General features: G+C 50.2%; 1 protein-coding gene across 3 annotated transcripts in view; it reads left to right on the top strand.

Moving 5' to 3' along the window:
• Window positions 1–25,074, top strand: part of TNFRSF19 (TNF receptor superfamily member 19) — a 72,365-nt gene extending 47,291 nt beyond the window's left edge. For all 3 annotated transcript variants that reach the window (XM_053916721.2, XM_053916723.2, XM_053916722.2), the window contains 5 exons: window positions 14,845–15,009; window positions 15,451–15,576; window positions 18,979–19,081; window positions 19,666–20,020; window positions 24,557–25,074. In XM_053916721.2, the coding sequence (XP_053772696.1) occupies window positions 14,845–15,009; window positions 15,451–15,576; window positions 18,979–19,081; window positions 19,666–20,020; window positions 24,557–24,574 (767 nt within the window). In that variant the 3' untranslated portion in view covers window positions 24,575–25,074. The remainder of the gene's footprint in view (window positions 1–14,844; window positions 15,010–15,450; window positions 15,577–18,978; window positions 19,082–19,665; window positions 20,021–24,556) is intronic.
• Window positions 25,075–25,510: the final 436 nt, after the last annotated feature.

Below are 25,510 nucleotides of genomic sequence, written 5' to 3'. Positions count from 1 at the left end.
GTTTTTCTCTAATACCACTCCCGACGGTAATTACAGTTCTCATTATCATTCCGGGCACGGCCAGGGGGTGGGGGCGATCAGGTTACACATCTGTTGTAGCCTTGTTAAGAAAGCAGAAAACTTATAATTTATTTCAGAATGATTTCCATTGAACGTAATCTTTTTTTAAACCTTATTTGCTTGTCGAGGTGAGCAACTGCCCCCCAAAATACGTTGGAAATGTGTCAGAGCAAGGTCCTCGTTTCCAAGGATGGAGAGAGCGGAGCTGGGCGGTTTCAGTGGCTTGGCCCCCTAGAGAAACGAGTGTGCCATAAACACCCCGTTTCGGAGGATTATCTAGTGACTTCCAGTATTTTTCTTTACTTAGCCCTAGTTGCACTGAAGTTATAGAAATAAAAAATTCTTAAAAGAGGTCCTTAGACTCACGTGCTCTACATTCATTCTCTTCTCCCTATATGGAGTGGCTGAACGTCTGTGAGCCATTAACTTTGCTCCAAGTGAAGAAAAGTGTGAATGCCTGACCGAGTCAGGTGACCACGTGCCTGGGATCTGGAGACGCTCTGGGGGTCCTGGCTCACCTGGGCCGTCCGGGCCTCGGCTGGCAGGCCCGAGGCTGTGATCAGCCCTCCGGGAGCGGTAGCAGTGGATTATTACCTAGTCAGCTATAAATCTCACTTCTCTGCCTTTATCTTCAAGTCTCTTTCCGACATTTAAAGTCAGTGAGCTGGTTTAAATATTTACTCACAAAGAAACAGGTTGTGGTTTGTTAAAGGCCGTCACTAAATTAAATGGATGTTAGATTAAGTGCAGTTTATTTCAAAAATACGGAATCCAGGAGGCCTGTTTCATTAGGGTGTTTGAACAAATGCAGCGGTGATTTGTGTGTGCCCATTCAGTGCTTAAAACACACACATGTGGAGAAAAGCAGCCTGACAGTTTATGCCAAATGCATAGTGGAGATACTCAGATTCAGCTTAGAGATCACTCCTTATTTTTTTTTTCAATATTTTCTACCCTCACCCGAGGACATTTTCTCCTCATTGCTTTTAGAGAGAGAGGACGGAAGAGAGAGAAACATTGATGCAAGAAAGAAGCATCGATCGGTGGCCTCCCATAGGCGCCTGGGCCGGGGACTGAACCCGAAACCTAGGGATGTGCCTTGACCGGGAATCAAACTGTGACCTTTCAGTTACGGGACAATGCTCCAACCAACTGAGCCATACCCCCCAGGGCGAGATCACTCCTTTCAGTCCATAGAACATTTATTCTTGTGCATTCGCGTGTCGGGGCTTACACTTTGCCAGGGGTCCAGCTCTTGTCCTCTGTGGGCCCACATTCCGGGGGGGACCAGAACCCAGAGCTGTGGCCGGGGGCGTAGGATCCTTTCGCCTGTAAATGTAGATGAGTGCCTGGCCACTTCCTCCCTCAGCAGCTCAGGGAGGGCACCGAAGGTGAGAAACACGATATTGAGAAGGGAAGAGAGAACCACCATCTTCTTAATTAAAAATATTCAAGAAACATCTTTGCTTAATATACATACAGTTATAATTAAAGGGAGGAAATGCATCTTTTTTTAACTGTCGCAAAATAATCTTTTACTGTTACTGAAATATAATTGACATACAGGTGATGCACCATTGTAAGTGTGCAGTTCAGTGAGTTTTGACAGATGGCACGCACCTGTGCACCCATCTCCCCGATGCGGATGGAAAGTCCTCCTGTCATCACCCCAAAGGGCAGTCGTGTCACGCAGTGACTTGGGAGTAGACTCCGAGGCTTCTCCTTGTCTCACGCCAACTGTCTTGAAGGTGTGGTCTGGACATCTTTCTGTTGTCTTATAGTTTTTAAACTTTATGTATGTGTATTTCAGTGTTTCCTGCCCATTTTATTTTCTGTCAAGAGAGCAAAGGGTTAAGGTATTAAATGTTGAATTGTGTCTTTAAATGGTTTTCTGCAAAATCTTCAGTATCAAACTTTAAAAAAAAGTCATTGAAAATCAATCATTTCTGGAAAATGTTTTAGTGGTCCTAGGAGGCCTGCTTTTCTTCCAAATGAGAAAAATCACCTTTTAGAAGTCGTGGGATTGGCTGTTTAACTCGGGGGCTCGTCAGGGCACGTGTTCTGGCTAGCCCAGCTCTCAGCAAGCTGCATCAGGAAGGCCTCTCTCCCGTCTATGTTACCTGCAGGGAGTGGGGCCTCTAGTTCACTGACCCGTATCTTGAAGGCCTACTGTGAGCGCCCATGCTCGTACCAGGACCCTGCAGTGACAAACCCAGTCCAAATTCCCAGTCTGCAAGGAGCTGTCAACCTGATGCTCCCAAGTGCGGGTGTGTGAGATCAGGGGTAAGGCCTGAATAGGTGAGCGCAGGGCAGGGTCCCAAACGAAGGGAGGAGGGGAGGCTGGAGCCACACACCTAGCAGAGGCTGGAGGGCAGTGACTGGGGACGCTGGCCTTGGTGGGGGGTGGAGGCCCAGTAGGGCTGAAAGCCTTGGAAGGGACTGGTCTTTACTCTGAGGGCGATGGAAAACATGAACTTGACAGGAACAACACAATCAGGCTGAAATTTTCCAAAGGTCCTCTGGCTGCCGTTGACACTAGACTTGAGGGGAGCAAGGGAAGGAGCCAGGCGGTGAGTTAAACTCAGTGATTTTAGCTGATACAATAAATGGACGCACTTGGAAGAACAGGCTTTCCACCCTTTTCTCCAGCGCTAATTATTAGTTTCATTAATTTAATTTCATTGAAATACATTTAATTTACTTAATTATTAGTCCTAATAATATAGTATCTGTTATGCTTTGCTTGTTCTGTGTGATGCCAAGAAAATTACGGAGGCATAGCATCTGGTTGATTTCTTTTTTCTAAACTCGGGCAACACACAAAATTGGAAGACGTTAACGTAAGACATTACATTGTACCATGGATTTTACTTCATCATAAATGGTTTCCATCATTTCGAGGCCGTGGGGACACAGAGATCTGAAAAATAACACCAAGGGGGGTCTCTAACTTCTAATACAGACTACCCCGGAAAGGACACTGCCTCACGAGGGTCTCCTTTCATCGTCCCTGGGCTCACACAAGCCACTGTTTCCCCTCGGTTAGCTTATTTAATCTTCCCCATGAAGAGGCTCTGATTTTGAGTCCTGGTCCTAACACCCCACTTTCGGACAAGTTATTTCACTTTTGCCCCAGTTGTGTCACGTACCAAATAAAGATCCTGATAATTCTAAAAAGATGAACAGCCCTGGCCACGTGATCCAGTTGGTTGGGGTGTCTCCTGTGCACTGAATGGTCGCGGGTTCTATCCCCAGTTGGGGCGCATACAGGAGGCAAGCGATATGTTTCTCTCCCCCTTCTTCTCTCTAGAAAATCAATGAGCATATTTTTGGGTGAGGATAAAAAGAAAAGAGGAATAAAGCTTTGGTTGAGTTCTCAATCTGCTTTACCTTCCAATCCTCCAGAAAAGTGTGTTCTTGCTGACCTCACCCAGAGGCTTGTCCCTTACCCTAAGTTCTGTCACCTGTAAAACTAAGTACCGATAGCAGTATCAAGTCTCCTGGAACAGGAAATAGCAAGAACCACGGTCTGAACCCAGATTTCCCTTTCTGAGTGGGCCCAGCCCAGCCTTGTTAAACCATCTTTTTCCCTTTAGGAGGGAGCGAGTGGGTGGAAATCATTTGAGTTTCATCATCTTAGAATAATTTCACAGAAGATTACTTCTTTTAATGCTGCAGTGAGGTAAATAAGAATTATCTCCTTTGCTAATGGCAGGGAGCCCGAGAACAACGGGATGCAGCGTCCTTCGGGGAAAGTGTGCCTGTCCCCCCATGCCTCCTCTAAAGGCAAGGGCAGGTGGGCCGGGGCCGCTCGCCCCGGGAGCAGGAGCCCAGGGCTCTCCGTGCAGCCTGGCACTCGCGGGGTTAAGCAGCGTCCCCACAGGAACCCCGAGGGCAGCCGCCCAAGTTCCCTATCTTTGTTTCAATTTCCAGATGGCAGCTTTGTCTGTTGGTCCCAGTTGAAGCAAAACTATTTTTGAGCTTGTGTATCCTTCGGCCCAGATGTTCAAGGCCATAGTAACATGTTTCTTTTATGGTGTCTCTTCTGCCTCTTGGTGCAGAAGTTTGAAAGCTTCATTGTTTCATCAGATAAACACGGCAAGACCTTACGGGACCGCGGGATAATGGAAAGAAGGAAACCCTCCTTGAAAGCGGGAAGAAGACTCTCACTCTATCGAGAGTGCAGGGCAATGCTGTAGACAACCTGCTGCCGTTCGGTGGCTTATAATCTTTTCAGTGTTAATTGTGGTGTTTACCTTAATTAACATACCACACAGTTATACTTAGAATCCACCAAGTGCCAAAGAGAAATGCAAAGTAATGAGCTGGTGCTCTTGCCTAACAGACTTTCTCTGGGCAGCAGCTGGCAGGGTCTCCCCAGTCAGCCCCGTGGTCCTAGGGGCAGGCAGCGGTGGCCCGCTGGTCACCTCCCCGCCTCACCAGCCACTGTCCTGTGGTAACTGCCTTCTCGGTCCCTTCCCTCCCTTCCTTCCTCCCCCTTTCTTTCTTCCCTTAAAGACACGCCCAGCATATTTAACCTACAGGGTTCTGGTGGCAGACAGATTACCAGGCCAGGTGACCTGGAAGCAAGATTAAGAATGGCGGGGACTGAATTTAGTTACGTAATTTATGGAGTCTCAGCTACTGTGATTTTCAGCCGCCTCCGTGTTGTGGTTGAACTTCGGGAATCCTTTCAACCTTCAGTGATGCCCTTCAAATATCACTCTCACTGCCTCCCAGGCCTGTGTATTGATTTGGGGAGGCGGGGTGAAGAGAGATTGAGAGAGAGAGAAAGAGAAACATCGATGTGAGAGAGGAACATTGATCGGCTGTCTCCCATAGGCGCCACAAGCAGGGGTCGAACCCCCAACCTGTCGGTTATGGGACGAAGATGCTCCAACCAAACAAGCCCCGCTGGTCAGGGCCAGCCTGTCTCCTTACAACCCCAGCCCCTCTGCTGGCCCAGCCCCCAAGCGCACCTGCTCAGTCGCATCCCTGGACCGGGCTGCCCGGCAACCCCGGCCCCCTTGGGACTCCCTGGGCGTCTCCGGCAGTACAGCGAGGACCTGCACATCTAGGAGACTGGGGGGCTCTCCCTCCTCCGTCTGTGTCTTTTGTCCTGTTGGGAAGAAATACAACTGTTCAGTGCCTTATAAATACACGTCATTTTCATTTTCGGAATAGAGACATTCACATTTGGTACTAATAAATAAAACCCAAGGCCAAATGCCAAGAAAATTTTTAAAATCTTTGCCGCTCACGGGGTGAGCGCTCGGCTAGGGTGCTCTTGGGCGGCGACAGGCCTGGCGGTGCCCTTCGCAGCCCCACCTGCCCCCCCAGCCCCGCAGCCGAGCCTGCGCTCCGCCACAGCCCCACCCAGGGCAGATTCACCCACCCCTCGGCCCTGGGGTCTCCCTGCGAACTGTGGACGAGTATGGCTCTCCAAGTCCACACTTGGTCTCTATTTCACAGGCTGCTCCTCAGCCACTGCTGTGTGGTCCACACAAGCAGGCCCCTGTGGCCGCCGTGGGCAGAAGGGAAGTGGTCTGTACGCCCAGCCTGGCCGGACGCGGGCCAGGCAGGAGGCCTTGCAGCTGGGCAGGAGGTGATGAGCCCCGGCCAGGTGGCAGGTCCCCAGAGGGAGGGAGAAGAGGAGAGGGACCCCAGTGTTCAGGGGGAAGGTTTTCAAAGTAGTGTGCCCAGGTGGAGGTGAAAGGATGTGCGAAACCCATTATTGTTCTAACTACTGAAATACAAAGTACTCGCTATTGCAGTCAGAATGAAGGATGACCCTGTGGCTTCCCGACCCACAACCCAAACAAAATAGTATTGGCGGGGCAACGATGCTTTGTGCCGAAGTTGCTAAGGACCGTCCTTTAGAGTCGGTGTTTACGGGGGTCTAGTTCACCAGCCTGTGAGCCCGGGAGCAGCGAATGGGGCGGCAGACAGTGCTGGGCAGCGCTGCCTCCAGGGAGAAGGGGGCACAGCTGCCCAGAGACGCCGCTCCGGCATGTTTGCAGGGGGAAATACCCCTCTCCGTTGGACAGGGGATCGTGGCCCTGTCTGTGCACACCAAGGAGAGACGGGCTGACTTCTGCCTTATTTTCTAAAATCAGTGTTTGTAGCCACAATGGTTAGTAATTCAAGTCAGAAAATGTGGCTGGCTGTGTGGGTGAGAATTAGAAGCTGCCAAGTTTCTTCTTAACTTCACTCTTGTCAGCTTCTTGCCAGGTGAAGACTCTCACAGACGTCCTTGCCTGCTAACATGCACGCAGCTCTGAGTGAGAGTTTGATTCTCGCCAAGCAAAACCCAAAAGGCAGAGTCAAGGAGAGAGAGGGGCATAGGATGAAGTATCTCGGCAGTGGATAGGACTTCCCACGGGTCAGTGTAGCGCCGGGGTTGTGAAAGCTCCACCAGGCTGGAGAGTCTTCCCTAGTCTCCGGACCGAGTGTTCTCCCCCCACGCTGGCAATCCAGAGTGGTGAAGACACTGCCTGCGTGCCACTGAACCCCCTTCGTGAATACATTAAGTCCAATTAACTTGTCCACGAAGACAGTTACCAATGTCCCTGCCACGGGTCTTTCCTCGTGCCGTCATTGGCAATAAGGTAACATTGTTTAAATATTGGCAGTAGAACCCAAGAGTTTTCCAGTCTTTAAGGTGTATATGTCTTAAAATTTTATCTATCATCCTTCAGAAGCAAAGGGCTTAAACTGACCCACAGGCAATGCTCTCGGTTCTCGCTGTGGCTGCCCAGTCCAGAGTGCCGCCCAAAAGGGCCGGTCAGGCCTCTAGAGCACGTGCTTGCTGGCTGGATTCTCCCTTAGTAAAATCAGGTTCCTGGACACACAGCCTGAGCGTGCTCTACCCACCTGAGCTGTGTACCGCTAGGATCCGAGAATTGTTCGTTACTGTGCAGGTTAATTTAGCTGGGCCATTTTCTGCTTCCTCACTACTAGGTCCAGTTAAGAGCAACTGTTCTTTATAATTAAAATACTGACAGTGCAGTCTCATGTTTAACCCTGTGATGTGTAACAGTGGTCTGTCGGGACCAAACTATCAACAATCCATTACCTTGTTTCTTTTATTACCTTATTCCACTGACAGAGCCAGGAACCGATAGGCTTATAGAAGTTTCTACTTTTCTAATTACATACCTCTTGTTACAAGGAATTCAGAAAGCTTTCTGATGAAAGCTTTACAGAATGCAAGAAAAGGCTTGGATTCCTATCGCTGATGTCTTAAGAGCAAGATTTGGACTTTTCCTTCTATTATTCAAAAGATAATGGAATAATTGGAACCACTTTAGACTATCGGCTATAATCATATCTTTTTAGTGTCTTATAATAGTGAGCAATGGCTATTAATAATCTAAAGGACATTATTATTTAAATGACTTCACATAAGGATATGAGAATAAACGTTAGCATGAAGACTTTGGATGGGTTCACCCTCGAATACGCAGGGATCAGGGGAGCCGACTCTCTGTGTGGTTGAAAATCCGTGCATAACTTTTTTAAAATTGTAATTTAAGAAATGTGTTGGGGTAACGTTAGTTGGTAACATGTGAACTTCAGTTGCACGACTCTGTGACCTCTGCACCGTGTACTGCGTGCTCACTTCCGACGTCTAGTCTCCTTCACTAGGTACTTGACCTCCTGACCCTCCTCAGCCTCCTCTCAGCCCCCCTCCCACTGCTGACCACCCTTCTGTTGTCTGGATCTGTGAGGGGTTTTGTTGTTTGTATGTTTGTTTGCTGCTTTTTGTTTTATATCCACATGTCAGTGAAATCACATAGGCCTTGTCCTTTCCCATCTACTTTCACTTACTTAGCATGACATCCTCACAGTCCATCCGTGTTGTCACAAACGGCAGCACTTCCTCGTTTCTCTGGCTGAGTAGTGTTCCGTCGCGTGTACAGGCCACGTCCTCCCTACCCGGCCACCCGCCGGAGGACACTTGGTTTGTCTCCATGTCTCAGCTATTGTGCATAATGCTACGGCGGACATAGGGGTGCACACACCTTGATGGATGATACGCGGTTTCAGATTTTCGGGTGGATATCCAGGAGAGGGATTGCTGGGTATATGGTAACTCTCTTCTTAATTTTTTCTCCTCAACACCAAAAAAACAAGCAATTTGGTAAAAGTAAAAATGGGCAGAGGACCTGCCTGAATAGACACTTTTCCAAAGAAGGCTCACGTAACTTTTGACTCCCTCAAAATTTAGCTCTTTCTTCCAGGATGCCCCTGTGGACCCCCAAATCTGTAGCCACTCGGGTCCCGCATGTGGAATAGCTGTAGGTCAATGAGTGCAGTCGGCCCCCCGAGTCTGCGGGCTCCCGACTGTGGGCCGAAAACTCTATGGGTGCTTACTGAGAGAAACCCAAATGTAAGTGGTTCACACCCGTACTGGTCAAGGGTCGACTGTAGTTATATTCCCCGTGCTCTCTCCCCGCCCGCCTCCCAATTCCAAGAAGGACATTTAACAATTTCTTCATGGTTTCTTTCCCAGCGAACCCGGCAACAGGCTGAGAATGGGAATAGGACGACGATGAGCAGGCGGCCCAGAGGCAAAGAGAAATGGGTCGAATCAGAACTGCCCCGTGGAGGGAAGGCCCTGGGGGCATCGGGGGGTCTGCTGCTCTGAGTGTTCTCAGAAACCGAGTCAGCCCCACCCTGCGATGCCCCGTGGGGGCAGCTGTCGGTGCCATCAGGGAGCATGCGACGGGTTTCTTTGGTTCTGGGGGTGTCCTTTCACCTTTTACCTTTCACCTTATGTACACTCACTACTTAGCCCTTAGACACAACTTGGCCAGGTGGGAAATAAAGTCCTAAAAGTTTACTTTGTAGGGGTGGGTTCTGCTTATAATAAGGCCATCTTTGTGACTCACGTGTGTTAGTATGAAAACAAAGCAAGCTCGGGGCCACCTCGGGGTTCTTCCTTGGTTCACTTGCATTGAAATCATGAAAGAACTGGTAATTAGGGCTGTGCCAGAAGGGAACTTAAAAAGAAGGAATCAAGCTAGAAATTCTGTATTTATAAACAAATGTTACATCGTTGCTCAACAAAGGAAAAACGCTCCCGTAGCTGGACTGGGTTTCGCTGCACTTTGTTCAAAAAAGGCAAGTCAGTAAAAACAGTTCAGAGCCCTGACTTGGAAACAGCCCTCAGAGAATGTTTGGAAACTGGTCTGGCAGGATGAACGTTTTTGGTTCTAGACACAGATGTTAGAAGAGACGCCAGTGTTTACTAATCTCAAATGCTGGTAAACAGAAATGCCACGCCAAAAAAAAAAACCCGTATACATGTTTGGGTGTGTTTGAAAAGTAAGATCAGAATAATTCCTTAGGGAAAAGATGCAAATCCTAGGATAATCCTTTTATCATTCACTTGAAAAAAATGGTGCTTTCTTAATTTACTTAATCTTGCTTATTACCTAAGGGGATCTTGATTAAGTCATGTTGACTATTTGTTATGAACTCCCGCTGAGTTTTGCTCCTCGTTTTTTTGTGTTACCACATTCCCAAATGACATCTTGGCTTCAACTTAATTCAAAGATTTATTCAGCAATCAATTTGCAGGCAGCTACAAGGTGCAAGATCACTAATTTTTTAACTCTCCTCCGCAATCTTGAAATTTGCTTTCTGTAACCGATCCCCCAAATCAGGTGTCCTGAGGCAGACTCGTTATTTGAGCATCAGGAGACGACGCTGACCACTTCCCAGGGTTCCTGGACACTGTCCCTGGGTGTTCCTCCTTCTCTCAGAGGCTGGCCCCTCCTCTCCTCGTGACTGAGTTTCAGGATGTGTCTGGGCTCTGTCCCAGGTCCTCCTCTTTATCTGCAGCCAGGGGGGTCCAACCCATGGCCCGTGGGCCACATTCGGCCCGGGATGGCAATGAATGCGGCCCAACACACAATCGTTCATTTACCTAAAACCTTTCTTTGCTCATCAGTTTTCGTTGTGTTTCTGTATTTGATGTGTGGCCTACAGATGCCAAAAGCTTGGACATCCCGTCGGTGATTTTAACAGTCCTGCTGGTTTGGACGTTATGTGCTCCTGATTTTCCAGTCTTTATATCTCCAATCCAATCTCTTTTCCTCGTTCAGATATCCAAATGCCAACTTAAGAGCTCCATGTGGATGACAGATGATAGATACTTAACAGATGACAGGTAGGATACCGAGATTCAGAGGTGGAAAGTCCTGTTCATGGCCAGGGTGGAAAGGGGCGAGAGCCAGATTTTGGAGGTTTGTTCTCTTCCTCCCAAGCCAGGCCTTCCAGAACAGGGCCCTTTGTTAGGAATATACTTAGGGAAGGAGGACCTTTGGTTTAGCAGTTACTTAAACACAGCCTGCTAGGAGGTGGGAGCAGTTGAACCTGTAGGGAGGTCAGTGGAAAGCAGAGCTACGCTCACACGAAGGAGGGGCCTGGAAACCCAGGCAGAGTGAGCTGAGGAGCCCGACCCTGCAGCGGCCATCTTTGCCAGTCCTTCCTGTGTCTCTAATCGGCCCTTCCCCATTCAGTCACCTCTGTAGTTTCCCCTCCGCTCCACCCTAGTGACACTCCGTCATGGCTCCTGGCAGCTCACTCTGTGACACTGAGACCCACACAGAGGCAGGGATGCTGCATCTTCCCCCAGGGCATGTGCACGGGGTGGACCCAGCTCCCACACACAAGACCTCTCTGTGGCCCGGCTGGTTTCTCCCCACGGATCCGAGCGTGGCCTTCCCAAACACAGCCTCAAGCCACATGTTGCTTCCTGATCTCTCGCAGAATATTTTACCCTCTTAGACATGACGTGCATCCCTGGAGCACTGTGGTCCCCTAGAAGGGACCAGGAGGTCTGATTCGGGCTCTCTAGCAGTCTCTACTTTGCATCCAGCAGATGAGAGTCAGCTGTCGGCACGTGGCCTTGCTGGCAGGAGGGGGTGTGAGCGGCGCCCAGGTGTAAGGAGCGAGTGTCCCCTGTCAGCCCACTGCGGGGCTGCAGACAAGTTCCCCTTCTGAGGCTTTCCCCTGGCTCGCCAGAGTCCCATCACAGAGATCTCTGCAATCCATGTGTCTCTCGCGCTACCTTCCAAAGCTCTTCAGAAGGGGGACACGGGAGGGGCCTCGCTGCCATTTGGATCCGTGTACCTCGGTCACACTGCAAAGGGTAGACTTGGACTTTGTAACAACGCTTGCCCACCTTCGTCTGTGACCTCCACTGCCTTCTGCTCAGACCCTCACTCGCTATGCAGGCCGCCTCACGTACAACAGACACACAGCACCTCGGCTAAGCTGCGCTAAGGACACTCGTAAGGAGAAACTGAACCTATGTCGTGCACGCGGGGTGACGCAAAGTGGAAGCTAAGAACACAGTTCTCACCGAAGTGAACTGCCATGGGGTAGTGCTAAGATTGTAGAGGAAGTTAGTAAGTTGATTGGTTAGGGGAAGAAGAGCCCTCATATTCCAGAAAAGTTAAAACTTTCCAAAGAATGTGAGTACTCCTGTCCCCAGTGCTTCAGGAGTGCAGTCAGCATCCTAGTAAGGTTTGGGGACAATTCCTTGCAGACGCTCAGTGTGCTGGTGAACTACGGGCAGGGAGTTTAGTGAAGGCATGTGGGTGGGAAGACTCTTTAATCTCAAAGTCATCGCCATGGCCACAGGTCAGCAAAATAATACTTCGTAGTTTATAGCCAACAAATCCTTTTCTGAGGAGTCCTCGGCAGCATCTCAATGAACCAGAACTTAACAGAGAAGAGGAGAAGCCACTTCATGTATTGTAATTAGAACCAACCTCCTCCCCCACCTTTTTTTTTCTGCTCGAGTCAAAAAGAAAGTGGGCTTTTCACGGGAATGCACGTGGCTGAGTTTCTGGGGCTGTCCCACAACCCAGGGAGGGCTGGTCTGCACAGCCTGCACTTCAGTCTGCACTGCTGTCTGTGACAGCAAACTGAAGAGCGACGGACCCGTTTCCTGCAGAAAAGATTGGTCTGCTGTGTCACAAATGTACACGTACGAACAAGAACCAGAGCCCGGCTGCCCACGGGACCCTCTGAGGGGCGGGGGGGTTAACCAGGTGTCCCAGACTGCGTGGCGGACCTGCAGCGCTCTTCTGGTTCCTCCGCAGCCACAGCGAGAAGAGGCTTCTTTCCTTTGAAACTGATGTTATTGTGGCGACTCTGTATTTCTGCCATTGGAGTATTTGTTTTCTATCTTCTATGCCTGGCTTGGGGAAACTAAATCCTGAATCACAACCATCAAATAAAAAAGAAGATTCCCATGTGGGGGCATTTTAGTTTATTTGTAAGGCAGAAAGAGTTCCTTTTTACATGAAGACAAAGAAGTTGACTAAACACATTTTAGAAAGACTGTAGACAAGAAGAGCTCACCAGACTCTAATCGCTACCCTAAACCCCCTGCCCTTAGTTGGGGTTTTCTGAACACCCGATGCTCCCTTAATCGACGACCCTTCACTTAGTGGTTACGACGTGATCAGATGCTTTGATATCCTCTACTCACACCACGCATTCCGTCTCACTCAGGCGGCGACTAGAGCTGGCGGCTGAATGGACACCTGCTGCCCCTCCGAAGTACCCGCCGTTCTCGTTCTCCCAGACTGGAGCGGGCCGGCCGTCTTCCACGGCTTTCCCGTGTGGCCCACACAGATAATCCTCATGTTTCCCAACCCGCTTCCCCTTCCGTGAGGCCTGCTGTTTTAGCGGCATGGGGTATAAGTTTCTCGTCGGTTATCTGTCTGTCTGTGTTTGTACAGCTGTACCTGTGTTCCTGCGTCCTTTGTGATTTTGTCCCGATAGAGGCTGTTTCAGATTTAGATTTAATCTGTCAGGTCAGGGATGCACAGTAATTCCTTCAACTTGATGTATGGTGAACATTTAACATGTGCTCTTTGGTTATTATGGTATGTCTGGGGGTATAGAGTACAGCTCTAAGCAATGAACTGTATTAACCGTGTGCACGAACACATAATCTCTACCATGTGGGATTGGATTCTGATCCCTGTTTAGCCAAGGCATACAGCTTATATAAATCCCGAATACAAGATTGTCTTTCCAGGTGGCGATAAGAAACTTTTGTCAGCTTGGCCCAGAATCACTGAGCCGGGAAATACCACGATTCAGTGTTCCAACAGCCATTTCTGCTATATTTATGATTCAATAATATGAACCCAAATGGTTCTCTCTGGCTCTAGTCTCAAGTGACGTACAGCAGAAACCAGTCCTGTGAAGGGGAGGGTCACGTGCAACCAGGGAGAAGGAGAAGGTGCCAGCTAATGAGCGGGCTTGGGTGGAGGTGCCACGGCACACAGACACACCTTGCCAGCCTCTGATCCCTCGAGCTGCCACATCCACAGGGGCAGCCCTTAGCCACGTGTGGCCAGTGAGCGCTTGCAGTGTGGCTCGTCCATGCCGAGATGTGCTGTCAATGAGGAATCACACCCGGCTTTGACATCGGTATACAAAATAGAGAACGCAGAAGTTGTCAATGGCAATGCTGATATTGACTACATGTTGAAATGGTAATATCTGGACATATTGTGGGTTAAGAAAGAGAGATTAATTACACCTGTTTATTTTTACTTTTTTGATGTAGATTCTCGACCACTTAAAATTACTGACAGGCACGTGCCCCCATCGGGCAGCGGGGTTCGGGACGCCCCGGCAGAGGGGATCGTGTACCGGGTGTCCCTAAGGAGCTGAGAGCAGCAACTAAGGGAGTGAAATGGGGCCCCTGCTCCACTCGAGGGTGGTCCCTGGGAGCCAGAGAAGGCAGAGCCGCCCCCTTGCCGAGGCTCCCACCTCTGAAATCCTTTTGAAACTACTTAAATAGCATGCGATGTGACCCCATTGGACAGAGACTTCTGAGCTGCATTTGAGCACCCCAGCAGCCCAGAGATGACGGGTCAGGTGCGCTCTCCACTGCGCAGCGCCCGGTGCGGGGCCGTTCCAAGGGCTTTCGTGATCACCAGTGTAGTTTCTTCCTGCCACCAGCCAGGTGACACAGGCCCCGTGAGCACCTCTGTTTGAGCAGATGCGGGCTGGAGGCTCCGAAACACTATGTAGCTGGCTCGAGGTCACACCTCTGGCGGCTGAGCCAGACAGCAGGTCCCAGGACCTCAGCCCTCACCCACGACCCAGCTCTGTCCTCTGAAACAGAATCTCTTCCTCGACGCTTTCTTAACCCGCCAGCGTGCCCACCTCTGCTCACATGACAGCCTTGTCCGTCTTTTCTCCACACCTTAGATCAGCTCAGTAGTGAACAGCTAAGATTTAAAAATGTCTACTGTCTTAGAAACTGGGGGCCGTAATGTAAGGTCATGAATAACCTAACTCCTTGTTTTTCCCTAAAGTTGCCCACCCCCAAAGCATACCTCAGTTCGGTCTGCTTAAAAAGTTAGGCAGTTTAATTCCAATTCAATAAATACTAACTACCTTCCATGTGCCAAACACATCGCCAAGGACTGGGGACACAGAGGTACAGATGACAAAGTCCTGACTTGGCAAACGGTTCTGGTCTAGGGGACCCAGAAGCCCATTCCTGCCTCCCAATGTGCAGTGGAGTGGGAATGGGGGGCGCACACCCACAGGGCTCAGGATGGGGGTGTCGTGTACAAGAAACCAAGAGGAGGGAGCATTCATCTCCACCCACCTCCCACTGGTTTCTGGGGGCTGGGTTTCCCTGCGTGAAGGCCACGGCCAACGCCGACAGCCGCGGTCAGGGCAGGCCTCTGCCTGGGTCTCCTGGGTGGCTGATCCCATTCCCTTGGTTTCCAGGCACCAGCAAGGTGAACCTCGTGAGGATCCCGTCCGCGGCCTCCAGCCCGCGGGACACGGCCCTGGCTGCCGTCATCTGCAGCGCCCTGGCCACCGTCCTGCTGGCCCTGCTCATCCTCTGCACCATCTACTGTAAGAGGCAGCTGATGGAGAAGAAACCCAGCTGTAAGTCTGGGGCGCGTTCTGTTTCTCAGCGCTGGGGACGAGCATCTGTCATCGCGGGCACCTTCGGGTAAAGGGGCAGAGGACCCGTGACGATCGGTCTCACAGTCCTTGGTCCCAGAGGGGCACGGAGGGAGCAGACCGGTGGGTGGCACTGCTATTTTATAAGGACATTGAAAAGGGGGGGTAGTGTCCCGGTCCACCAGGCAAAAATAAAAATCGTTCCAAGTCCTGGCAATGTAAGTCCTCTCCATTTTGAGCTTTTCTTGACAAATTACATCCTATCCCGCCTCCGTGTAAGGAGAAGTGTTTCGAGGTGTGGCTGGCAGCCTTCTTTTCCTTTAATGATGCAAACGCCGGGGTCGTGCTGGTCTGGGTGGTCCTGGGAGGGAAGTCCTGCCAGGGGAGACTGTCTTCCCTGACGGAACTCTCCCCCTCCTTCAGGGTCCCTGAGAGCCCAGGACACTCGGTACAGTGGCTCTGAACTGTCCTGCTTTGACAGACCTCAGCTCCACAAGCCTGCTCCCCGAGCCCGCTGTCAGTGCCACCGGGACCTGGCCCCGACCTGCGGTAAGTCCCTGGGGGGACCGGAGGCATGACAGTGAGGCTGCAGAGACCTGCTCCTGTTTGTCCCACAGCCAGGTGGCTGCTCCACTTGGTTTCCACTTAATGCACACACATCTCGCTGAACAGTCATTATTCTCCACCACACTCTAATGTGTGGCGCGTGGCGTGTCTCTTAAATATTAAAAAGAAAATAGTCTTCTCGTTAAAAATCCTAGAAGTTTTCAGCAACTTTTTGAGCAGGTTTGCCCTTGTTGTTTTGAGTCAGTTGAGTTCAAATGCAATCAAGCTTGTGCCCAGTAGGAGTGTGTACCCTCCTCCCCTGCCTGGTGATTCACGCCGAAGGTTCATGAAGCCACTCCACTGCCGTTGGGTTTCTTAGGGAAGAGGGAGGAGGCAGCTCTGGCAGCATCCCACACACCGGAACTGCCTGCTAGACCACGGATGGAAACGGAAGCTTAGGGAAGTGATGCAGATGGGAACTGGTTTCTAATATGGGAAAAATGGGCAAAGCCTGTGCCAACTTCCTTCGCCACTTACTTGTATTCATCAACACGAGGTTCCATCCGTACATACGCTCCCCACTCCTATCCTGACCGTACTGACCCCATCTCCTCCCAAAGCCAGACTCGAGGTGGCCTGCCCTGGCCTCCCCCTCTCCCTCGCTGCCCAGTTCCCCGAGAGCCTTTGAGGCAACACGAACAGCACCGAGGTCTCTCATTCTTTACGTGTCCCAATGAGATGGGCATATCCCCTTGGCACTGTCCAGTCTTTCTTTTCACGAGATCGCAGGATTTGGTTTTTCCACCTAATATTTTACATGTGAAACAAGGAGTTTTCAACAGAATTATTTTTTACTGACCATTACTATATTCTATTGTAGGAATAGGTCCAAGAATGAAATGTAGGGCTTTCGTGGTGCATAGGGGTCTCCTTTTGCCTGCGCTGACGCCCACACAGACCATGAGACAGCCACCCGCACCGCGCCCAGCGTCGCCTCCTAGACACTGGACAGAGGCGTTGGCACAGAATCGGGGGAGGAGGCTGACTTCTTGAGAGATGAACTCTAATTTTAAGTGTAATAAAAGATAGCTTTGGCGAACTCTGCCTCACTTGATTTTCTGAAAAGAAAGTCAGCTACGTAGGCCGCCTTGCCTCGTGTCCCCTTTTAATAGAACACCACGCTTCCGCCAGGTGCGGGGAGGTTTCCACGTAACCGCTCCCTCCCTCGTGGCAGCGCCCTTCTCTTAACTTTCTGTTTGGACACCTTTTCAGACTCTCAAAGATGCTGAAAGACTAGGACAAAGAACTTCCACGTGTGCTTTCCTCAGACTCCCCCAATATCAACATTTATCTCTTTGACATTTACCTCATCGTTTTTCTCTCTAAGTATGGTGGTTGTATGTGTGTATACATATATATATATATATATATATATACATGTTTTGTACATTTTGTATATACGCACACATTTTGTGTATGTATATAAACATATATACACTTTTCTTTCACAGGCCATTTAAAAATCGTTTGCAGATATGCCGGCCCTTCACCCCTTAATACTTTGGTGTTTGTTTCCTAAGAAGAAGAACATTGTCTTACGTAACAGCAGGAATATTAAATCAAGAAATTAACATCAGGTCTATTGCTATTACATAATCTACAGTATATAATCAGATTTTAAAAATTATCTCAATAATGTCCTCTGTAGCAAAAGAAAATCCCAGATAACACTGTGGTATTAAGTTGTCTTCTCTCTCCGCTCATTTAATCTGGAATATGTCTTTCATCTTCCTTTGTGCTTTACGACATGAATATTTTTGACGAGCAAGGCCCGTGACTTCGTAGAGTGACCCCCAGTCTGGGTTTTCTGACCTTTAGTGAGGAGCAGAGTCAGAAATACTCACGAGGTGCTGGTGTGTCCTTCTCAGTCCTGGCCAGGTGGCCTCACTCGAGCCGCTTCCTTAACGTGGTGTCTGCGTGCCTTCTCTGCTGTCGAACTGCTGCTCTCTCTGCAATGAGTGAGCCTCTTAGGGGATTGTTTGAGATCGCGTAAATATCCTATCGCCTCCACGTTGCTGCTCAGGAGTTGAGCATTCTCTGATGATTCTTGCCCGGGTCAGTCATTACTATGGTGGTTAACAATCGCAGTTTTCCTAATTCCATCATTCTTTCTACGTTTATTTAGTTGGCTTCCTAAGGTTAGAAAGGACTTCCCCTTCGTCCGCATTTATGTATTTATTTGTTCACTTTAATTAGTGTGGACTCACACGCCCGTCCACTGGTCACAATCCTGTGCTCTCATCGTTTATTTTGATGCCCAGATTCTCCCTGACTTGGCCAGTGGGAGGCCAATGAAGCGGGCTCACGGGCCATGCTGACTCGTTCCACTGTTCTCTGGGCACTTTCTTGCTTCCTGCTATGAAAAAGAGTTCTAGGTCATCTTGTACTTTCCGACTGAGCCCTAGAACCAGCCATTTCTATAAGGAATGGCAGGGCCTTTTGCTTTTAAGTAACTTGGAGAAACCCCACAGTGAGCATGGCACGTGTTCACGGAGCCCACTGGCAGGGAGCCCAGCTCAGCGCCCCGAGGTCGTAGTAGCTTCCGTTCAGACTGCCCGAGGCGAGGCTGCTTTGAGAGGGACTCAGGTGACAGTGTGTTGGGTGTCCATCCTGTTAGCACTGATTTGCAGCTGCATCTCAATGCACAGCACGCGCTTTTCAAAACGGAAGTACTAGTTTCACGTCGATATTTTCTTGTTTATAAAAGAGAGAACCCTCATCCTAAGTTTGAACATACACAAACGTACGTGTACGTGTAGACATGATTACCTCAAGTCTTTTTCTCTGTGTGTGTGTGTCTTTGTATTTAGCTGTGTGCTTTAGTGTGTTTGTGGTTTTACCAAGTTAGGATTGTGTGTTTACGTGTATGTACAGGGAGACGTCCAATGAACTGTTCACCCAGTATTGACGGTGGTTATTCTAGTGTATAGGGCTGGGGAAGGTGTATTTTAAAATTTATCTAATCTCTTTATTTCTACATTTTTCCTTCAATACACTTAAGTGCACAGCTCAGTGGATTAAGCACGTTCACACTGCTGTGCCACCGTCCCCACCAGCCGTCTCTGGAACGTGTCCCTCCTCCCAACCCGAACCCTGTGCCCCTCCCCCTCCCCCAGCCCCTGGCAACCGCCATCCTACTTCCTGTCTCTATGAATTTGAATTTGACCACTCCAGGTACGTCATACGAGTGGCTCATCATTTTTTTAAAGGTAAAACAGAGGAAAAAGTTAAGCCTTATATCCCCTTTCCCTAAAAAGGCGCCTGCAGGGCATGAGGCTGGACTGGCGTTGGAGGGGTCAGTCCCAGAAGGCCCTCCGTGCCTCACTCTTCTGCTGGCTCCCGCAGGGCCCGTCCACCTGATCCCGTCTCTGTGCTGCGACGACACCTGCAGCCTCGACCTGGCAGCCCTCGGGGGCGGGGCGTACTCCAAGGCCACACTTCAGGAGAGGTAATGGGGCTCTTTGAAGCGACGTAATTTGATAACCCCTTGTGCAAGCATGCGTAACCCTCATGTACCGCTTTCGTGCCGAACACTGGAAAACGTTTCACGAGGGCGTCCCTTTTCGGTATCAGGAATGACATTCTGGTCATTGGAGGGTGCGTGTGTTTGGCAGGAATTAGGTAAGTCCCTCAGGGTTACTAATACCCAGTGCAACATTTTTTATTTGTTACACTCAGTTTATTTTTGTCTTATGGTCATGATTTGTGACACTTCTGTCATCTGCAAGTAATTTTTAACATGTCATATACTCATGGAATTTTAGAACAGCCTTGAAATTCAGTTAAAACCCGAGAAACCACATGTTTTAGACACTGTATGAAGTATAACCATCTTGATTAAAAGAAGGTATGTTAATCCAGTTTTAAAGTAAGTGGAGGAATTATTGCATTGCAGCCGGTTTATACAAACTGGAATTCTGACTCGATGAATGCTTATTTCCTCTAAAACACGTGGAAGCGTAGTTCTTGTTGCTTCGCGGCAGAGGCTCTGCTCCCCAGAGCCCACGCCGAGGTCTTCCCAATGCTGTTCAGAGGTGCAGGTCTGCCCGGGGCCCGGCCTCTGTCGCTGTCCGTCTCCGGCGAGTTTTCCGACGCGTGGCCTCTGATGCGGAGTCCCGTTTCCGACGACGACGACGTCTCCTTCCCTGACTCCTGCACGGAACTCACCGGGGAAGACGTTCATTCGCTGGGTCTGGTCGACGGATCCGCATCTCCAACCAGGGGTCAGGGTCTGCCTGGCGGTGCTGCTGCGATCCAGGCTCCTCCCGAAAACTGTTCGGAAACTGCCGAGTCCTTCAGGTCCAGCTCACCGGCAGAACCAGCGCCTCCCCAGGGGGCACGGGCCGCCAGAATCCAGCCAGACCCGAGCACTCAGACGCCTCCCCAGGTAAGCCTGGGCTGTGCTGTGTGGCAGACCCGAGGGAAGGAGTTCTGTTCCAGCCACAGCACGTGCGGGGGCCGGACGGGGAGGTTTGTCGTCTGGCCTAACGTCTTGTGTGGTATGGAAGAGGATAGTTTGAATTACATTTCAAGATTTAAAAAAAACTAATAGGCAATATATAAGGCTCTAAAGGGAAGATGTATTTAAAATTAAAAAAAAATTTATTGCTATTTAGAGAGAGGAAGGGAGAGAGAGAGAAACATCGACTTACTGTCCCACTTATTCAAGCACTCACTGGTTGATTCTTGTATGTGTCCCGAGGGGGGAATGAACCTGCAATCTTGCTGCATTTTCTTCATTCTTCTTTGTAAATCTAACTGCAGTTGACCTTGAACAACGGGGGAGTTACGGGCACCAACCCCCCTGCGCAGTAGGGTTCGACAATCCAAGTAAGACTTTTGACCCTCCCAGATCTTAACCACGAACGCAGCCTCCTGCAGGGGCGGGCAAAGCAGGGTCACAGCCGTCTGTCTGGGGAATAAACACTAAATAACGATGCAAGAATGAACTTCGTTTCCCGCACTCACCACTGTAAACCCACTTTCTCCCGCCCCTGCATCGACCAGAAAAGCCTTAGCGATAACATAAAAGCCGGTTAACACATATTTTGTGTTTTATGGATTATATGTTGTATTCTTAGGGTAAATAAGCTAGAGAAAATATTATAAAGAAAATCATAAGGGAAAATATACTTACAGTACTGTATGTAGGCCTCAGAAAAAATAGCCACCTGGCAGTGAGCCCGCGGTTCCAACCGCCCGTTCCCCGGTCAGCGGGACTCAGCCGACGGCCTGCCCCCCCCCCTCCCCCGACCCACTCCTCACCGGAGGGGGGTCAGTCCCGGGGAATCTGGGGAACGGTTCCTCGCCTTCGTTCTTCCTGTGCCGGTCTTATGCCCAACACTCCAAAGCACTTCATTCAATCTCAAGTTCACGAGAACTCTCCCCGCTTCTCTTTTACTGGTGTTTCTAGATCTGCTTCGACCGACCAGTGAGTCCAAGGCTGGGGGGAGGGGGGCTGCAGGCAGACGGGTCTTTCTGGCCCCCTGCCAGCCTGGAGGCAGAGCAGGACGGGGACACCTGGGCCCTGAGCCTGCGCTGTCCTCCGGGTGTCGGTGTGGCCTTGGCTGGGTCTGACCCCACGTTTCCAAGTGTTTGCTCCGTGTGAGTGCGCGCACCGCCGGCGCACGTTCTTCTGCACGGAGGTCAGGCTCGAGGACGAGCGGGCAGCGTCCCCGTGCAGGGGGTGCCCCGCCCGGCCCCGCAGACCCAGCGAGGCCCCGACCAGTGCCCGTGCGCCGCGGCCGGGCCCTGCGTGCGGACACAGCGTCCCCGCGTGGGTCCTCGCTGCTTCCGTCAGACCCACACTGACCTCAGAACCAGGCCGATGTCAGAACCACGCTGACGTCACAGGGCAGACTGAGATGCGTTCCTTCTAAGAACAGTACCCACATTATATATTGACCTAAGTCTGCGGTCCTTTTTTTAAACTACAAGACATTTCTACAGAGAATTTGTAGGGAATTCTATTAAAAAGTGCATTGGCTTTGGAGAAAAAAGTGTTGGTTTTCTCAAAAAGAAGGCAGCGAGGGAGAGACGCGTAAAGGGAGGAAAGGCAAACCGAACGGACGGTGTGGAAAACAGAACAGGCGTTCGAGCCGCTGTGGCCGGGGACACTGCTCGCTGGCCCTGTTCCTCTGCGCCGTCCACAGTTCAGTGACCCTCACGGTAATCGGGAGAGACTGCACAGGTCGCCGAGAGGAGTGCGGGTCACGGCGGGGTGCAGCCCCCCACTGCCCCCTCCGCCAGCCCAGCAGCCCCACCTGGCGCCTGCCGGGCACCCCAGTAAGTCTCGGGACTCTCAACGTTCCGCCTGAGCTCCATCTCCATTACAGGAGGCTGAAGTTTCTTTTATATCAAGGCAGCTGGCGTCGACGGCAAACTGGTTTGCGCGACCATCACAGAGGCGTTACCTCCCCGCACACGTGGGGGGGGGGGGACGCGGGAGTCCGAGCGCCTGGAACGACCGACCGAGCGTCCTGCGGACTCCAGTTCCTCGGAGTCGTCCGCGCACAGAGCTACCGCTCGGCCTAACTCTGCAGCCGGTCTCCAGTCTTGTGACGCGGGGAACGAAACATCTCCATGCCCATCGTGTAGCGGCCAACGCACTCTCCCCTTTTCTGTTCACGTTGTTGGCGAGGTGCACACAGGGTTGACAAGCACTATTACCCCAGTTCCGTGAGTTTAAAAATTTAGGAACGTAGTTTAGTGTGTATAAGAGGCGTCTATTGATATGACTTCCTTTTCAAAGAGCACTCCCAAGGTGATTATAAAGGTATTTTCAATACAAATTATCAAGGAAAGAAAGTTATAATTACAAGTAAAATAAATGAGAAAGTGTTACAGGCAAGTCGCCCAGGGCAATTTATTAATAAAGGTTATTAGATTTCCAAGATGTGTTACCTTGTAATTATTACATGATTTTGGTAAATCTAAATAAGACATTTTGAATTCAGCAAAGAAATTGTTAAAATGTAAATCATTTCCATATTTGCCCTAAAATTGAAAACAGCAGATGATATTTTGAGCCCATTCTAAGAGATAATCTGTTCCAGATTCTGAAGTGCATTTTCTCTTCCGTTGCCTCTTCTGAATGTGGGAAACTTAGTGCCTGAAGCTCAGTCTTCAAAAGGAAGCAGGAGGGCCGGCAACTGCCCATCTTGGGGAACCCGCCCCTTCTCTGTGTCCAGGGTCCGCCGACTCGTTCTGTTTTTTCCAGTCCATTAGATTCCAAAAAGTACTTCCGACTTCCCTCAACAGGCTACTTCTCCAGGTAGAGAACATACTTACTTCTCATAGAAATTCGATTTCAGCAGCTTACTATCAGGAACCACGTAAAGGACTTCCCTTCTTCGGGGCCGTGTTCCGTGGGCCTGGCTCTCGGAGACGGACTCGTTCCTGGTTCAGGAAAGCCCTAGGTCTCCGTTTGGGAGATGTGTAAGCTGGAAGAGCCTTCTTCCATTTTTTTAAGTGGTGAATTTATTTATTTAAGATAAAACTTTACATTCCTCCCTAGGCATTCACTTATATTTTCAGTTTGTAAACATCCGTTCCCCCCTTCCCTCAGGTTTATTGAGATATAATTGGCAGATAACACCGTGCAGGTTGAAGCCGCGGGGTGTGATTTGCGGTGCGTGTACTGCCAAGTGCATCACAGCGCTTTGGTCTTTACTTGGCGAACAGCTCAGATTTCTAAAGCGTGTTGCTGGGTTTCCGAAAACTCTGTTGTTACACAGCAGTGTTCCTGTGGGTGGTTGGAGCCCGCCCAGCGTCTGATGACGACAGTTAGGGCTCAGGATAAAGCAAACAGGTGTCAGAGCCGTTGTAGGTCTGTACGAGTTCATTGTAACCCTCCCCGGACGGGAACAGACCTCAGGTATTTGGGACGGTGTTTGCTGAGATGTTTGGGAGAACGAAGGCAGCCTCTTCACTTACAGAGAAAGTTCATTTTGGTGTTTTGTTTTTTTCACCCAACATTTTAAGTGTCGACATAAAACCGTGGAAGGAATGGTAGGAATGATATGAAGTGACCTGGCTTCTAGTGTTTTGATCTATTAAAATCTTGATTACCTTTTTGGCAAAATGAGTATAGTTTGCCTCCCAGGGTAGTGTGAATGTGGTTATTGTTGTACCTGTCAATGGCCGTATTTGGCTAAACTACCTCTGGTTATCCAGAGTACTTCAGAAGTTCCTACTTTCAGATCCTCTCCGTAGACCCAGGGGAAAATTTCTTCATAAACTCACTGGACACATCGCCAACGCCGGTCAGTAGGACACGGGCTCATGAAGAGTTAGTGCTTCAAGGGAAGGTGTTTCACACTCAGTGACAGTCGCCTGCCGTTGGGCGACCCCTCGCCCCTCAGGAAGTGAGGTCACTGCCCCTTTGTGACGAGGACAGACCTAAGGGCTCCACTTTGCAGAGGACGTTGGCCCTGTGAGGAGTGTCCCTCTTCCCGGGGGCGCTAACGGAGCCTTTCTGAAACAGTTCAATGCATGCTTTAAAATCAAAGAGGAAGACTGGCCCTGTTCATCAATCATCTTCCTTCTTTCAAACGATGGTCAAAGGCTCCAAAGAGCTTTACCTGCAAAGGAGCCCAGTGGCTCTGGGTGTGTAAATGAGGCTGAAAACCTGCAGAACTGGTTGCTGATACATTTTGTTTGCTGTGGGGTTACATTATCGTCTTTTAGGTGCTACTGGTGAATCTCCAGTGGCTCCGAGTTGTCAGGGAATCTCTATTTTATTCTTGGAGCACACGCGTACGTGGGTATTTGAATCCCATCGCGTGAGCTGCTTGTCTTGTGCGTGATCAAATGCATGCGCGTTACTAGTAAAAGTTACGTATGTTAATCCTCACGGTTCCGGTTTCGCGGCCTCAATTTGTAAGGCACGGTTTTTAAAGCTGTCCTTCTGTTGCTCTTTTAGGAACAGGAGTGCCCGTGAGGAGCCCAAGGCCATGCACGCCCCAGATACCCCTGGTACGCTCGCGGACCACGCAGTCTGGGCCTCGCACGGCTTCTGGGGAGAAAAGCCGACCTGAACCGAACTGATGGCTTTGAGCCTTTCAGCCAGTTGCTTCTGAGCCAGACCAGCTGTCCGCTGAAACCTCACGGAAGACCGAGAGAGGGCCGCAGGGTGCTTGCGTTTTCCTGAAACAGGAGGCTTCCACGCTGCAGGCGGGACTGCAAAAGCTGGCGCGGCCGGTCCACAGCCCTCGAGACGCCGGCCGCCGCCGAGAACCGGAGCGGAGGTCACACTTGTTCCCACGGTGAATGTGGCTTTGCCAGACTGAGGACCCAGAGTCCGCAGTGTCATCTGCATTTTCTGCCCAAAATGACTTCACACAGCCGGTTATCCTACTAAACGTCGATGTTAGATTAGATACCTCGGTTTTTATGTCCGAAGGGTTCAAAGATCTGTGTTTCTATTTGAGGAGGGTCATGCGTTTGTCATCTAAACTAATGGGCGGAGGAGGCCGGAACTGACTTCACACTGCCCGCCTCCAGCCCGGGTTTACTGGATGAAGTCCACGGGCCCCTAGAAATTAGGGAATGGGGGGGACTCTCAAAGAATCCACACCCCTAACTCAGCTACCACTTATTTCACAAGCACCTGGCAACAGGGGGACTGGGTCAGGGACGGAGCGGGAAAGGGCCCCCGCACCTGGTTCTGAGACCGCAGCCCGCGCCGCATTCTCGGCGCTTGTGTACAAGGTCTGGCACGTTTCTGTGAAAATCGGTCCAGGCAGAAGCATCTGTTACTCTCTTCCTGTGACTGAGCTTAGAAGATGCAGAACTTTTCTTTTATAGAAAAGTGGTATTTATACAGATAACGACTTTTTTCCTCTCTCTTACCCCCGCCCCCTTCCTCTGGCAACCC

Source organism: Desmodus rotundus, chromosome 13 (assembly GCF_022682495.2).
Source record: "Desmodus rotundus isolate HL8 chromosome 13, HLdesRot8A.1, whole genome shotgun sequence".
NCBI classification, from domain to species: domain Eukaryota; kingdom Metazoa; phylum Chordata; class Mammalia; order Chiroptera; family Phyllostomidae; genus Desmodus; species Desmodus rotundus.
The sequence above is the reverse complement of the archived record's forward strand: the minus strand, read 5'-3'. Positions and strand labels throughout refer to the sequence as shown.